This window comes from Homarus americanus, unplaced genomic scaffold, assembly GCF_018991925.1.
Source record: "Homarus americanus isolate GMGI-L3 unplaced genomic scaffold, GMGI_Hamer_2.0 scaffold54679, whole genome shotgun sequence".
NCBI lineage: Eukaryota > Metazoa > Arthropoda > Malacostraca > Decapoda > Nephropidae > Homarus > Homarus americanus.
In genome coordinates this window covers 1,808,277-1,825,224 of record NW_024722701.1, presented here as the reverse complement: position 1 = coordinate 1,825,224, position 16,948 = coordinate 1,808,277, and the positions used below count along the sequence as shown (strand labels likewise).

Genomic DNA, 16,948 nt, shown 5'->3' with positions numbered 1-16,948 from the left:
CCGCCATTAATACTATGATAACAACTTTAAACTCATTGAGTCATTTAATGCCGGCATTTTTGTTTTGTTTCTACGGGCATTAGCCAATCAGGGCACAGGTTATTTTTAATGACCCACATCAAGCCTTGGGATTAAAAAAAAATCAAAACTTTTGTCTTATAATTTTTTGTTCAACAAATTTCCATGGTGACAACAGAGGACCCCGAGAGACGTCATAGGATGTTAAATCGGGGGATGCCTATATAGGTACAGGTATATTGTTTTGGGAATACAGAGAATTACTGACCTCTCTAGATTTACTCAGAGCTTATTCATGGACTTCAAAATCTCTATCCTCTCCTGACTACTTTTTCACTTACCTAACTTGGGCAGTACAATAGGAGTCTAAAAAATAATGAAAGTAATGAAATGATTTAAAGAAAGGTTATAATACCGAGTCTATTTATTCATATCACATTGTTTACACTAATGAATGTCTCCACTAGTAACATCACTGCTTAAAACATCCATCGAGTATAAAAAATTTCTTGACCACTTTGTGCAGCTACTGAGACAAACAAGTTCATAAAGGGTTTGTACAGTACTTCATCTAACGTAAAACATCGTAAGTTAATTAATCCCATTTAAGTTTTCTACATAGAATCATTAGTATTTGTTGCAAGGTAAATATACATTAAATTGTGCTCAAGTGTTTCTGATTCTTCTAACATGATTTTAATAAATAAATTACTTTGACAACATAAATTATCACTATGGAATATAATTACCTGAGAATAATTACATTTCCACTCATGTAGTCTACAGTACCTGAAGATAGATGCCACTTTGCTTATCCAACTTTTGTAGAAAAATCCTTTATTCTCTCACAAAATACAGATAAATTATATTACCAATTTTTATAAGGAAGAGGAGATTGTACAAGAATGAATATAAGTGGCTTAAAATTAATACTGGTGTATGCTAATGTTATGTGCTGTCATGATAAATGTTCAATATGGTTGTCAGTTTCTGCTGGGTGAGACAGACTTGGTCAGTATGGGCAGCAGTTGAGTAATAGCCATGATTGAAAGCTGATGTGTTGTTGGCCGAGTTGGATAACGAATGACTGTCACACCATTGTAGTGAACCTTGTATATTTGGGGATAACTGTGTATATTTGGGGATAACTGTGTATATTTGGGGATAACTGTGTATATTTGGGGACAACTGTGTATATTTGGGGACAACTGTGTATATTTGGGGACAACTGTGTATATTTGGGGACAACTGTGTATATTTGGGGACAACTGTGTATATTTGGGGACAACTGTGTATATTTGGGGACAACTGTGTTTATTTCTAACCAACTTTAACCTCTTCCCATGAACAAGCTACAATAAACAATCCTAATGAGGTGAAAATATCCCTGGGAAAAAAAAAATTACATTAATTCCTCTGACAGTAAATATATTTTTAAGTTTACCTCGGTTAATCTCGATACATATATGTAGTTATTTAATCTCATAAGTCACAGTAATTAGTTCTACTTGTTTACTTATATATATATTAATTTACTGTCCCATTGAACTCTTGTTAAATTTTATGATCTGCCCAAACAGGTCAGCAATGGTTTTGTTTTTCATACCTCGCTGCTAGATGATACAGGTATTATTTAACATAGTCTAATAGATAAATAGATATATAATATAGGTGCACTCTCGCTCCAAAAAGTATCTCTACAATTTTGTGTGAGACAATATGACACAATGGATGAAGGATTTTGACAACCCTACCGAGACAACAGGAGTCACAGTGTTCATTCTGAAATTCATCGTTTACTTCCATAATGATACCTTTTTGAAGCGAGTGTTATATTTAATTTGAATTTGGCAAATACTTTGTTTATCATAAATACTTACATAACACACTACACTACAGTAACTGAAATGTGTAAATACATTAATATTCTAAAGTGCAAAATCTAAGACAATTTTTTATAATTTCAATGCATAAGTTTAAGGCACTTTTTATTCTTTATTTTTCAAAGATATGCTACAAACTACATCTCATAAATGTAAGAGATCACCTGAAGAATCTCCACCCCAGCTTATCTTACCTAAAGATTGACCAACCTGACACCATTTGGGAGGATAAGGTCAAGTTAAGTTAGGTTAGCATTAGGTTACATTAAAGTTAAGTTGGATTCGGTTAAGTGACGGTGTTTAATCTTTAGATGAAATATGCTGGGGTGGAGATTCTTCAGGTGATCCAATAAAAGTCTTCAACAAAAACTCAACTATTATGTATAAATAAAAAATAAAAGGCTCTAAGTACATTGTTTAGCATGAAGGACAAATACAATAAATAAACTTAACTACCAATTTTTCTGTCATGATGTACAAATGTGAGAGATTCAAGAGTAATGAAGACCTTTCCCAAGAAGTAATTTATTACATGTAAGTCAACTCTTGAGATAATGTTGCCTCTACTCTTTAAAATATACGGAAAATCATCAACTATGGCAGAAAATTAATAACAAAGATAAGTTTTAATAAGTTATAACCTGAGAAGAAGAAATATTCAACAAGATATTAATCCTCACACATAAACTAGTGACTATGTACACATCGTCCCTATATACTTCACAGACTATGGTACCTACTTTGCATTTTGGAAAGATATAGAAATTAATGTGACAATATAAAAATTAAAAACCGATCAATTGATAAACGCATAATGTCGGTTCCGAAGGTGTGCGAACCTGTGATATTTAAAGACATACTGTACTGTACTTCACCCATAGGAAGAGTTTGGTGTCTGCCTCGTTTACTTTTCCTGTGGGCTATGGGTGGGTGAGGAAGGTTCCATTACACTTGCTAAATGCATGATAATTTTGACACTGGTATGATAATGATTATTGCTTCACATATAGAATATAACAAAATAATATACTGTGCTGTATTTCATAATTAATATTCACCCCAGCACATTTCTATTAAGCAAAAACTAACATGGTAGAATAGTCTTTAATATATCTTAATAGTTTGTTAAATTTGTGTATAATCTCCAAGGCATCAACACTAACTTCATATTTCATTTTAAAAGTTTACATGTACAGTACAGTACAGTGAGGTGTTTTATGTATGCTGGGAGGGAGCCCAAGCACCAGCACCTACCATAAATGTACACCTTTGGTATATATTAAACTATTGTATAACATTTAGAGTTGACATCTACCCCTTAAACATGGACAGTTTGGGTAATCCAAAACTTCAATTAATGGGATGGAATGCTATTACTGTGTACAGTAGGCTGAAAGTTACAGAGAACCAGTAATAAATATACACCAAAAAAGGTTATACACAGTGTCAGTGTTATTGATATGTTTGGTTCACACTTTATGTGGTTGTTTGGTGGGTTTGTATACAAGTACTTTTTGTCAAGGACAATGATCTTGTGTCTCATGAAAGATTAGGAAAGAGACAAATTTCCTAAAGATGACACTGTACTGTTTTACTGTGCAGAGACAAAACTCAGGTCAACACTAAATCTAAATATCTTCTACCATCAAATATATACAACTGTTACAATGACCATTATAAAATCCATCGTAGAGAAAAATAATGTGTGTGTGGTGACAGCCCAAACACCTCCTGACCATCCAGCTGCTAAGCGAGATAATGTACTGTACAGTCAGCCAACCACTCCACCGCTGCCACAACTCTGGACATGGTTGGGACTAGTTACATCAAAATAATATTAAGTAAACTGTAATACATCTTTTTGTACATTTTCCTGAAGCATGAAGTAATGAAATGGTAAAACAAATTTAACATTGAGACTTAGGTCAAGATTTACTAGCATGAATTACTGTCATTATTCCACATATGGCAGCCATTAAGCCTGAAGACTCTATAATGTAAAAGAGCCAAGTCACCATGAAGGTGTAAACCTGGGCCATTCTTTGTGAAGTCCCGCACTTAGTCAGATGTTGTTAACTATTTAATACTACTGGAATGAAAACCAAAAAATATGAACCATTAATGTAACAATAAAATAAGTTATTATCCTTCTTAACAATGAATAACTTTATATAACAAATACAGTTACATTATTACAGTACAGTGTGAGTGTATAAGTAACAAATGAAAAAGTTTGAACCCAGCTATTCATATACAATAATGTATAAATAATTCAAAATAAAGCTTAAATAGTCTGTTTCCCTTCTGTCTGTTAGTATACATATAGATATATATATGTGTGTGTGTGTGTGTGTAAAAAGTCATAAATATAAATATATATACATACACATCTATGTATACACATAGCCTTATAAAATGCAGGAAATGTATCCAAAGTTCTAACCCAACTATGGAGAAATTTCTTACCTGTGGCTTCATTTACCCCAATTATATTCACATACCTTAGGCATCCTGTGTGTTGTGCTTGTCCTAAGTAAACACACTCACAATAAGTACACTATACAGTTTCCTACAGCTACTGGGCATTAATTTCTTCTTCTTTTCTTTCTTTATTTACCCAGCTCACACTTCGTTCCAGTATGAAAATCACCGTAAAGCACCACTCGGGGTTACCACTTTATTGGCCCTGAGTCATTTTACCAATATATACATTAGTAATCCATCAAAGTTCAATATGGTTTCTATTGAAGTGGAAATATAACAAATATACCTGTCAGTTCTCTTATGCTGTGATATCAATCAATTCAAAACTATTCTATATTAACAAAATATCTTATCCACCGGGACAACCAAGATGAGGAGTTGTGACGTAATCAACTACCACTTACTTTTACTACACCTGTAAGTGTACTGATTTGTAGCAAGTGTCAAAACTCCCAGGCAAAAATGTGTCGATAATTACAGTGCCTAGAGTCCAGAAGAAGTTCCACCTCCTATAATTACATAGTGAGAGAGGCAATACCCTCACTTGGTATACACACCACCTGACTTAACGACCCATTAACGATATGGATCAAAATGATAGGTCACATAGATATAATTAGCACCTCATCATCCTTACTGATGAGGCCAGACTAACACGTTACCAACATCTGCACCACTATGTAATTAACTACAATTTTCAACCAATTAATACTTGAAGACCATAATTTGTATATATTTTTAAAGTCCTATTAAATATTTAATGACTTGTGACGACAGGTGTGTTCAGTAAACATAAAATAGTGACTTCATTATTCAACCAAATAAATGAAGTATTACTCTGCATCAGTGTCGCTAAGGTCATCGAAGCTAACTTAAATCCTGAACTTTTTACCCACCTAAACTTGTCAATTGAATACTGTACAGTTTTATATTTCCTAAATTTATATAATATTTTTATTTTGGAGGCAATGAAGCCATAGTTACGTTAGGTTAGGTTATGTTTATACTGAAATAGTGATGAATTGCCTTAGAACTGAACCTCCCCCTCCCACAGTTAATCTTTAAAAAAAAAAACACTCAAGCTGGCTGACACCACCTGCCTCAGTCATGTTCTCACAACCTCTGCTTTCACCTCTTATTTCCTCCATTATTTTAGAAAATATCTAAATCATAATAAATTTTTGAGTTAGGTAAAAGCATAATGAAGAGACCTGTATTAAAAGGAGATGCAAATAAAGACTGTCTCATATAACTTAGTGAATATAAGTGGGATCAGAGTATACCTGTTTCTTACCAGCAAGCTTTCCACCTGTCTCAAGTTGATGAGTGAGCAGTTTTAATTTGGAGCATATACTGTATATGTCAAATACTACATCACAGAGAATATTTTAAACTGAAATAGTTGTGTTTTGTTATAAAAATATAATGAAACAATACATTCTTGCATACCTTTAAGAGCGAGTGTTTGTACATCCTTGAGTCAGCGTGTGTATACGTCTACACACTTACTAAGTGTTGATACTTGTGTATGCGTATTTGTGTTCATTTTCAAGTACATGTGTTTGTATGCATGATTATCATACTTGCAAGTTATCTAAAACAACACAAACCCTCAGGACTATGAAACTGTTTTATCTCAGGGGACACTTGGTACTACTGTATTATACTGTACTGTACCAAGAGGTTAATATAATGCTCAACAATGCCTGGGTCACAAGTTTAGACGGATAAAACTAACAGCTATATCGTGAACTTGCAAGACACGAATCCTAACCCAAATAAGCACTAAGGGGAAAGTTCTATTCATGTGATTTAGTGATATGATTTGGCACTACAAGTACTTTTAGGAACTTATCACTTAAAACACATCTCTCCATAAAAAATAAATTAAAAGACACAAATTACGAATGGAAAAATCTATGACCAAAAATAGTTGGAAATAAGTATTTATATAACAAACACCACATACTCACAGCAAGAAATGAACCAAGTGTCTTTTCTAAGATGGTATGGTAATAAATCATTGTTACTAAGAGCATTGCATCCCACAGCAGAGACAGAAGGAAAATACACAGAAAGCTGAAAATTACCAGAGGGGCAACTATGGTAAATCTTGTACGCAGGCTCTTTGACAGTTTTCCGCCACGTTTTGGCCAAATGATCTTCTCCGGCGTGTTTATAGACACCCCGCGTAAGTACCCTCCGAGACACAGGAAGTAGAGGATCTCCTTACTCTCCTCCATCATGACGAGGACACAGAACGTCAGGAGGTATATATGACCGGAGATGTCAAGGGCAGTGTACACGTGTCCCTCTTGTCTATTGCACTCTTTCTTGGGTAAATTAATTTTGATATTTTTATATGTGCAAGACTCTGTGTACTTCTCAATCTCGTTAAAGATCACCTGTAAGAGTGAAAATTAATTAAGATATTTTTGACCCACATTATTAGTATACAGTATGTAGGTATAACCTTCCATACACATACAATATGACACACACAACTATCCAAGAATGTGAGAAGTTTGTCTTACTGCCAACTGCATATTTTTTCTATCCATAATTCATTCTTAAAGAGTATTAGTGAACATAATGTGTTTGTAGGCATTTATCATCAATATAAGAGGTGTATACATATAATATACAGTGAAACTCATAAATTATACTCAATGGTATCTTTGGATTAGGGAACTTCTCACAAGACCCTCCTTGAAACAAGTACCTGACAGCTTTATGAACTGTCCTTAGTCAAGTTGCCTTACTCTTTACCACTGTTGTACACCTGAAGTGTCTCGGCACACAGGAAACTGTATAGGTACTCCCACAGCCTACGTACACCATATACCTACATTGCCTATATTCATTCTGAACTGTATAACTGCATATAGTAATTTATATTAATGCCTATCTGATTGTAAACCTGTATGATAATTTTCCTGAAAGAATATTATTATTATTATTATAGGTAGAATAAAAGAGACTCCCAATAATGACTTACCACACACCATATGTAGAAGAAGAATGTAGTGGTAATGGCCCGGACAACAAACTGCTTAAGTCTGGCCTTCCATTCGATGAGCAGGGTGATGGAGGTCAGTTGATGCAGGATGAGCGTGGAGACCGTAAAAGCCCAACCTTTCTTCACAAATATCTGTTAATAATAAAATACAAACAATATTGAGAACTAGTGCAAAATTTACTACATTTTCTCACAATATCTACATCCATTCAGTTTTTTATCGAGTCAATGTAAATTTGTCGATGATAAACATGTACTGTAGATGGTTTATGGGAAGGAACATATTACAGTAGTTTTTTTATTATCTTTTTCTTACCCATTTAGAAAACAAATAAGGTAAAAAATGCAAACATTCCGAGCCTCACCCTGGTCAAAGTTAAGAACAAATTATGACTCACCCTGTTAAAGAAGCTGTATTTCCCCGTAATCGTCTCCACGTGCGGCACTTCGACCGTCTCTTTAATCATGGACAGGGCGACGAGGGTGAAGAAATAATAGCCGATCTTAACAGCGGAAGGAATGTGCAGGTAGTAGGTGCCCCAAGACGCCAGGAGCTCCCATACTGACGGTGAGACAACTGGCATTATCTCTTCTGCTTCTTCTGGCGACTCTGTGAAAAAGATAAATAATTGATTAATAGTAAAATCTCGACTAACATCAATGAAATACCTTGGGCTAACTTTTAACTCTGGCTTATGAGGAGAATTAATTGAAGATAATATAGTAAATAACTGTACAGACACGATAGAGTTTATTTAATGAAAGCAATCCGTCGGCCTCGGACAGTCCCGGCGCAATGTAGTGCTTGTTACTGTATATCTATCAACATAATTTCACTGATTAATAACCAAGCCTAGCAAGGGAAGCTACTAAAATAAAGTAACTATATATCAGAACCTACATGCCTTCATCATCTATGTACATTGTATACGTATATCGTCTACTGTACTGTACATCCCAAACCAACTGTAAACTTGGGTGATGATTTTACAGAATAAATATCAATCAATCCACATATTTAACTAAGATGGCTTAAATATAAATCATGGCACTGTAACTTATCAAATATTTACAAAAAATTTAAACATGTCTTTTTCATATTTCTTTGCAAAAATTACTCAGACCCGCAAAGCTAAAATACCTCCATCATAGTTCCGTACATACCAACATTTTCAATACATCCGTTGGTGGTTTCAGCATTGTTCATTTTCCTGCTTCTTAAGGAATCCCTGGATGTAACAGATGAGAAATAACTGTAAAGAGATTAAAAAATAAAACACACGATTTTTTTTAATACAATGAGTTGCCATTCTAATAAATTGTGTTATTTTATGCGATTTTTTTTAATGGGTACCGGGTATACTGTATATGTATCCCACTAAGATGCTAAAGTGACAATATCTGTTTGTTTTTACATTAATGGTATTGTTTAGGATACTTCATAGTGAATAACGTGTGGTAGTGGAATGATTAATGCTTTGGAAAAAAAAATACAAATATTTCTGTGTTATCTAAACTGCAAATTCTTGTCACTATGGTATTTCCTCAAGGTAAGAAAACATTTAACTTCAACACGAGAATTTCATAAGTTACTGGTTAACCTGCAATACTGTCGCCAATTATTGTTTTATCTTCTATAGAAAATTTGACTAATGTTGGTGGTTAAAGCCCAACAATGTTACAGAGTGGTAATACTGCAAGAGAATACCATACATTAACCAGAGATGTGATGTCATAGGGTAGGATTTCCAGGCGGTAAGAAATCATTTATCTTCTACTTTTACCCCCAGACAAAAACCTGAAGAGGATATGTAATATTCCTCCACCAGGGTTGATTTAAAGGGTAATATTTGATGAGAGTGGTTTTGCCTAAGCAGTTCACTAACAAAATGTATCTATAGAATATAAAAGCTTTATCTCGAGAAAATTACATAAAAATCAAGGAGAATGTGTCTTGAAGATATCGGTTTTAACATGTGAAATATGCAAACACGACCTTCCCACCAGTGCCATGTTTAGACTGTAAGAATGGTGCTTTTCACAGACAGAAATTCTATCCTATGTCATTAGAATAAAACAGTTAATAACTGTAGTATTTTAGGATAGGATAAGTCTGGCAGGTTAGTTTTCTTCATTAACTACACCAATTCCATGTTGCTCAGCCGGTGTTGTACTGAACACAAACACACAACAGTAAATAACTCATCACTGAAGCTTACTACCTCTTACACTTCACACTGACATAAATTAAACATAACTTATGAGTAATGGGTATTTCCAAAAAAATTATTAACGACAAAATAACCCTAATTAACTATGGTTCATCCAGTTTATCTGACTTTACCTAAATTCACTCTTCACCTCACTCTTACAACAAGATTCTAAAGTATCCTCAGTCACATTACCTCATTGTGGACGGTTTAATGCTGGAACTATGTGATGTCGACACGTACAGTTAGCGGAGCGGTAATCCCCTCACCACCACGACTCTCACGCACTGACTGAGATGTGACGATCAGCTGAGTTTTGTTGTTGTCGTTCCGAGATTAAATCCAGGAACGCCAATGACCAAGTCGGATTTGTGCGGATTTATTATAATTTTTTTTGTATGCGAACGCCTCATATCTTTATTATTTGTATGACTATATATTTATTTTACACATAGACTACTTGTTAAACTATTTATTTTTGTTCTAATTTCAAAAGTTGTGCAAGACTCTTCAATGACTCACTTGCATTAGCCAAATAATTTAACCGATTATATCATTCTTATATAACAATTGTCAATTAATCAAATGAACAGATGTTAATATTCTGTTATCAATTTAGAATACAATATGTGATTTTTAAGTTACTTGCTAAATAAATGATAACAAATATTTGATGATATTGTTTAAAAATCTCACTTTAACTGTATTTAAAGAATTGCATAATCAAATGTTATGCAATATTTCAATAGGTGCCACAAATATATAATAAACATTACTAATTTAAAACGTGTTTAAGGCTTACTTGGCAATTTTTCTTTTATCAGTTCACTACAGTAAATTCACAAAACCACTGGAATTATATCTCCTTGCTTGAATAATCTAACATGGAGAATATATATCAGTGTGTGCCAAGACTGAAGACAAGGAATGTAATGGCATCCTCAAGCTCTCCCCTTCCTGTGTGTGTGTGCAGAATTAGACATTTGGCTTGAACAATTATTTAACATTTCTATATACAGTACACACATATGCCCTCAATACTGTACATGAGTCTGTGACATTCACCTGTTGACTGATAACATCCTTATCTCCAGTATTTGATCACCTTAGCTTATCTCATAAAAAATTATGGATATACACGGTTTAATATGATGGCAATTGACTCAGTACAGATCTAACATGTTTCTCTGTGACTTATACAACATAAGAACCAAACCCTGACTTACAAGTACAGTATTGATTCTTGGGGATGAACCATAGTTTATTATCACACATACAATGGAAGCTACTCAATGGGTTGGGGTAGCAAGAATGGTTGCCCCACCTGATAAGTCAAAGAGCAGGAAGTCTTTACCCAAGCATCATGGAACATCAGAATTAACTATGCAAACACAACCTAACCTAACTATTTAACTTGCTTCATAGTAGGAAGATAAGTCATAATTATATATACAGTAGATACATATTTTTAGTTCTTGTTTCATCCAAGGAAAAAGTTAATCACACAAACAGTAATTCTTAAACATATATTTTTCAACATAAAGCCCAAAGGAGCCAAAAACAACTTAATAGTCTTAATATATCAATCATAAATCAAAATATAAAAGCAAATACTATAGTGAATCATCTATATGACGGACTTCTCACTCCATACAGTCCATTACTTGTGGGGGGGGTCACATTTAATGGACCCTCGATATAATGGACTTTCCTCTTCATTTCGTCCGTTAAATAAAGGTTTCACCGTATATGTGAAAATTAATAAAATTTTAATATGGTTTTACTTGTCTAAACATCCAAGATAAAAAAGACACTCTACAAGAGGCCACAAAGGTAGAAAAATCATAGCAAAGATAAACCATTAGGCGGGTGTACCATACAACACAATCCACAAAAGACCGGTATAGTGGTATTGAAAATATTCCTTATTAATAACATACCTTCCCTTGGCATAGAGCTCCCCCAGGTTGACAACGACAATCACATATGACAGTAGATGACATGAACTAACCTAACCTAATCTAACCTGAAAATAATTTAAGTTCATTACGCTCGGTTGTGTTAGCTTGTGTCGTCTCCAGTCATGAATGTGGTTGTGTCGGAGCCTCCCGAGGGAATTCTGTACTTGACCTATGGAAAGTAAACCTCGACTGCATTTGTTCGCTGAATGATAATGACAAATGATTCTGTTATGCCTTAAGATCTAAACTTTAGATATATACTGTATGGTTTACTAAATAGGGCACATGTTAGGCTAACCAAAATTTTCTCTTTGTTCACATTACAAAGATAAGAAATAAGGAGTTTGAAAAGAAAGTGATGTGAATTAATTTCAAAAGCAAAAAACACCAAACCTCTTCAAGTTCAAGTCATTAACAGGAATACATATTAGGTATTAAAATTACTTAGCATTATAAACGAATTTGGTTATAGAATGTTTTCATTTAGACTCAAACGATTAACTTTTACAGTAATCACAATAGTTCTTATTATGTAAGATGGCATGTACAGTACAGTGTTATTATATTGAGCCATTAATTATTAAAACTTGAGCTAAGAAACTGAATAGACTTCCCAACAATTATGACCTAGAGCAGAAAATATGACGTATTAACCAGCTGCAGGTCATAAGATGTTCTAACATTATCTGCCAGGTGTAAACAACCTTCCTTCAGTAGTACGTGTCTCTATATAACCACAACATAACAAGAAGGTGCAGCAATCACCAACCGGCATTTTACAGCACTGAATAATATTGATATAATTACAAAACACAGGAAGGTGACTAAGATATCCTGTTGTAGCAGCACTGTTAGGGTCTTGTGTCTAAAACCTTCTCGTCTGATGTGGCTCAACAAAGAGTTAGCAAGTGTTAAGGACTCTGAGCCAAGCACCATTTGCAGTTAAAATCATTACTTTAATTCTAAAAATTCTCCAGTTATCATTATCAAAATTGACACTTCTAGCACTGAGCAAATGGCTTACCTATTCATAAACAAATCAATATATCATACATTTAATGAGGGTAATTAACAAGAGAGCATCAGTGACACTAAAGAAAAACAAATGAAATACAACGTCCATCTTCCACTAGTGACTTCTTTGACTGACAACCATTATAAAAGTACATCATTTATCTTACGGTACATTACCCAGTTTTCTAACCTGCAACAGTAAATATAGTATAAAATAGAACACTCAAATTATATTTTCTGCAGATCTCTGGAATGGTTTAAAGGTTCAACAAATGACCAAAGTAAATAATAAATTGCCCTTCCATTTATTTTCTTCACAACAATTACTTCCTTCACAGCTATAATAACCCTCAAAGTTCTGTAGTTTACATCTCATAAGGAATTTGTGCAACCACTAAAATTCACTCAATTGTATGGTATGTTGTCTTAACTAAAGAAGTTGTAATCTGCATATTAAAGCATGTACAGACCTTGGTAAATTATCATCAATACATCACACAGAGAAGTTAAGTTCATAAAATTCATCTTTCACACATGAGATGCTGGGTGATGGAAGAGATACAAGGGGTCGTCTGCCTCCTGCCCTGGGAACCTCTAATGATTTGACTGATAGCCGTATTTACCACTAGCATTGTTATTACCACTCAGAACTGAAAAGATAAAAACCACGTATTAAATATATTTCAAATTATATTTTCTTGAGGATGGGGCAGTACAGTTAATATTGAATATATAATAATGTGAGGAAAAAGTCAAATAAATATTGATTTCTTTGCACCACATATGAACTCAAAGTAAGACTGTCCTTAATTACTAACAATGGGACTTCCTTATCATTATCACATTTTTTCAAAAGTTTTCACACTATTGAGACAAGACCTTGGTCACAATGGCTATAGTCTGGCGAGTTAAGCTTTCAGGTAAGAGGAACAAAAATAATCACATCACAAAAGTTCTTACCCTTTTTAAGTACTCCATGGCACATTCTCTGGCTCGTGCGTTTACTGCCAACTTCATCTCCGAAATTTCCTTGTCGATCTCTTCCATAAAGTGAATGACGAAATCTACCAGTTTGTGTTTGAACATCTGCTCTGTGTGGAAGTTGGTGATGAGGAACGATATGTCGTAGCTCTGTGAGGTAAGATTAGGGCATTAGTCATCATCTAGTGTTGATACTGTTACCTGTTTCCATATAACAATCACAAGGCCTTAATATTCATAGTAAAAGAAGAATCAAGCCTTTCACACTCCCAGTCCCTTCCCCACCATGGTGCAGTATGGCTGGCATCAAGAGCAGCCCTAACCCACGTATTAATTCTACCTGGCTTACTACTGCATATAAAGTACTTTGAGCAAGAAGTAGACATGCATAATAAATAAATAAATTAACAAATAAATAAACTTAGGGATAGTCCAGACATATAAAATAGAATACTGTAATTCAATAATATTCCAATCAGTCACTTAACATTATAGATAAAATTTCAAGCATAAAAGCCCCTTCCTGAGATAAACTTTCAGGTACAGTATAATAAGAACCCTTTCCTGCATTGGTGCCATCTTGATTAAACCATAAACCTCTACTCTGTTTAAGCATAATGAAGCCCAAAAAACAATACAGGGTGACAATATTCTCAAATTCACCAAAAAAAAAAATAAAATTCAACCAACCTCGACGGGTTTTCTCCGGAGAATGATGAAATTTTCAGCCCTCATCATCATAAATCTGCAAGGTAAACACTAATGTTAGATGCATAAGCACTAATTGTCAGTTGTGTAAACATTAATGTCAGATATTGTGGTACTTTAAGCAATAAATATTTTGTCTACAGTCTTCATTGCTTATCCAACCTTATTCATTTATTCAAACTACACGTGCACACATATCACACAACACACACACACACACCACAACACATACACACAACACAATAATCACCTCATAAACTTGTGACAAAGGATACGCTCAATATCATCCGCTTGTTTAATAGAGATTGAGATCCTAATGGAGTTGATGGACGGTTCTATGAGCACTTTCTCTTTCTCATTTCGACTAACCACAACAGCAGTCATCAAAAGCTCCTTACTGGATCTGTGGGTTGAAAGGTATATAAGTCAAATGCTGGTCCTGATAACTCCCACAACTTAAATATACTCACATTACAGGTAGAAACATGACTGTAAAGTGACTGAAGTAATGAGAGGCTATAAGTAATAAATCTACTTATAAAAAAAAGGAACAGTATAAAGAATCTAGGAAAATATTGAAAGAAAAAAGCAGTAGGTTTAATTTACTTTAGTTTCATCTTGTTCTCCATTACATCTGGATTCTATGCATTAAACAGTTGTCATTACAATAAATTAGCACACAGTGGATGAACTAAAGTGGACAATTACCCAACAGTAGATAATTTGATTGACACTTACCTAACCTCTACTTCAGGCTTATTGTGTCTTTCTACCACTTGTGAGTTGAAATTCTGGAGACACATCGCAGCTGAGAGTGTGTGTCGGACTGCGTTCAGGTAAGGACGTAAGGTGGCAGACTGAAAAACACAAATTGAAATCATTCATTCAGACAAAATACAGTTATCCCTGACTATACCAATGTTCACTATACAAAAATTGGCTTACAGTGAAATCTCTATATAATGAACTTCCTTCTTCATATAATCAGTAAGATGAGGGGTGTCACATCAAACAGACCCTCGATATAATGGACTTTTGTCTCTATATAGTTCGTTAGATGGAGGTTTCATATCTAACAGACCCTCGATATAATGGACTTTTGTCTCTATATAGTTCGTTAGATGGAGGTTTTACTTTATCCGAAACTTTTAATCTTAAACCTCTTCCTCACCCAGGGTTAGGTTAGGTAGGTTAGATTAAATTAAATTAAATTAGAATAGATGAGATTTGGTTAGATTAGGTTTAGTGGGTTTATTTTGTTGTTTTAAAAGATATACAGTAAACCTAAAATGCCATAAGCAAAAAACAGGAAAATTAAAATACATAAATTATAATTCCTGGGGTAGACATGAGCCAATTTTGCCTTAAAGTGTCCAGTGTGGTGCTGACTGCCATAACTGTGAAGATAAACTTGTTTGGTTTTGATGCAGAGACAAACTCATAGGTAAGATAATGTTGGGTCAGGTTTTCTTAGGATTGGTTAGGTCAGTTTGTTGTGTTTTTTACCCTACAAATTCCCTCGACTTCAAAGCCCTGCCAACTTTATGAAATCAAAAGTCATAGATAGTAAGGGTGGGTCATTCTTTTACATCACCATCAATTTACAAAAGACAGACCTTGTAAAACATAATGTACACACGTTTGAAAGACATGTGAAAAAAAAATATAGATACGGTATATAGCAACATTCCTCATTCTTTTACCACAGCAGTACTTAAATTGATAAGAGCTTCATTGCACTAAAAAAGCATATAATAAATATTCAATACTGTAAATAAGGTTATATTGTAGAGTTTTAGGGTAATATTTAGTGGTTATGGAGGGAAACAACTGGGGCACCACACCTGGGAGGAGTGAACACCCCTGTGATTCATACCAGCCTCGACCTTTCAAACTACAACCACAGCCACAGTTAACAGTCTAGCCGTTAACATACACCTCTATTTCAATCACCTACCATTAAACTTCCACTTAACTTACCATAATTGGTGAATATTATTGGTAGAAGAGAAGGAGTGTCAATCAAACAAGGGTTAAATGTAGTTAGCTTCCTGTCACTTATCTCGGGTACACCCGGTCTGTCCGATTCCCGACTCTGACTTAAGCCTCGTAATAACCAACCACTTTAACAAATTATAAACACAATATTGATTTTGTCACTGTATAATCTTATTTATATTTAATATTAATACTGAATAATTAACACATATATTTTTTCTGAATATTATTAGTGTGGGTAAATATCTGAATTAATATGGTATATATAAAAAATTATTTATACCCGAACACGTTGTGCAGTTGTTTACATGACTACTTTTGCAAATTTATGGCCAAATTTCATAAAACTTTAGTCAATAATAATTAATTTTATATTTTCTCTCTAATTTAAAGTTAATTAAACTTTGTACACTTTTGATTAGAATATTAAGAAGTGAAGTAGTCGCTGGTAGTTATATCAGCCGGGTGAAAAAAAAATACATGAAATGAAAAATGATAAATAAAGAGATGACACACACTCCAAGGACAGCCACACTCATGTTTATATTTGTTATTCCCTCGTTAGATACATAACTTAACCTTTAGTATAATAATGCTGAATTATGTTATTTGACCATTATATTTATCATCATATATTATACAGGCATTCAAGAGTAATTACAACACCTGAAC

General features: G+C 34.0%; 2 protein-coding genes across 2 annotated transcripts; both read right to left on the bottom strand.

Annotated features, from left to right (window-relative positions):
- Positions 1–149: 149 nt before the first annotated feature.
- LOC121863056 (acyl-coenzyme A diphosphatase FITM2-like) lies at positions 150–9,981 on the bottom strand. Its single transcript, XM_042361528.1, has 5 exons — positions 9,810–9,981; positions 8,569–8,657; positions 7,803–8,014; positions 7,384–7,536; positions 150–6,790 (listed from the first exon to the last, which is right to left on the bottom strand). Exons 1-5 carry the CDS (start codon positions 9,812–9,814, stop codon positions 6,287–6,289), a joined length of 963 nt encoding a protein of 320 aa, XP_042217462.1. The 5' UTR covers positions 9,815–9,981; the 3' UTR covers positions 150–6,286.
- Positions 9,982–11,126: 1,145 nt separating this feature from the next.
- Positions 11,127–16,371, bottom strand: LOC121863055 (actin-related protein 2/3 complex subunit 4). The gene is made up of 6 exons (XM_042361526.1): positions 16,259–16,371; positions 15,017–15,135; positions 14,529–14,681; positions 14,261–14,315; positions 13,550–13,720; positions 11,127–13,239 (listed from the first exon to the last, which is right to left on the bottom strand). The coding sequence occupies exons 1-6, from the start codon at positions 16,259–16,261 to the stop codon at positions 13,234–13,236; spliced, it is 507 nt and encodes a 168-aa protein (XP_042217460.1). The 5' UTR covers positions 16,262–16,371; the 3' UTR covers positions 11,127–13,233.
- Positions 16,372–16,948: the final 577 nt, after the last annotated feature.

Coding starts and splice junctions, on each gene's coding strand:
- LOC121863056 (XM_042361528.1), bottom strand. Junction 8,015..8,568: donor CGGATGTATTGAAAATGTTG/GTATGTACGGAA, acceptor TCTTTTTCACAG/AGTCGCCAGAAGAAGCAGAA. Junction 6,791..7,383: donor TCTTCTACATATGGTGTGTG/GTAAGTCATTAT, acceptor TCACTCTTACAG/GTGATCTTTAACGAGATTGA.
- LOC121863055 (XM_042361526.1), bottom strand. Junction 14,682..15,016: donor AAGCCTGAAGTAGAGGTTAG/GTAAGTGTCAAT, acceptor TTCAACCCACAG/ATCCAGTAAGGAGCTTTTGA. Junction 13,721..14,260: donor TCCGGAGAAAACCCGTCGAG/GTTGGTTGAATT, acceptor CTTACCTCACAG/AGCTACGACATATCGTTCCT.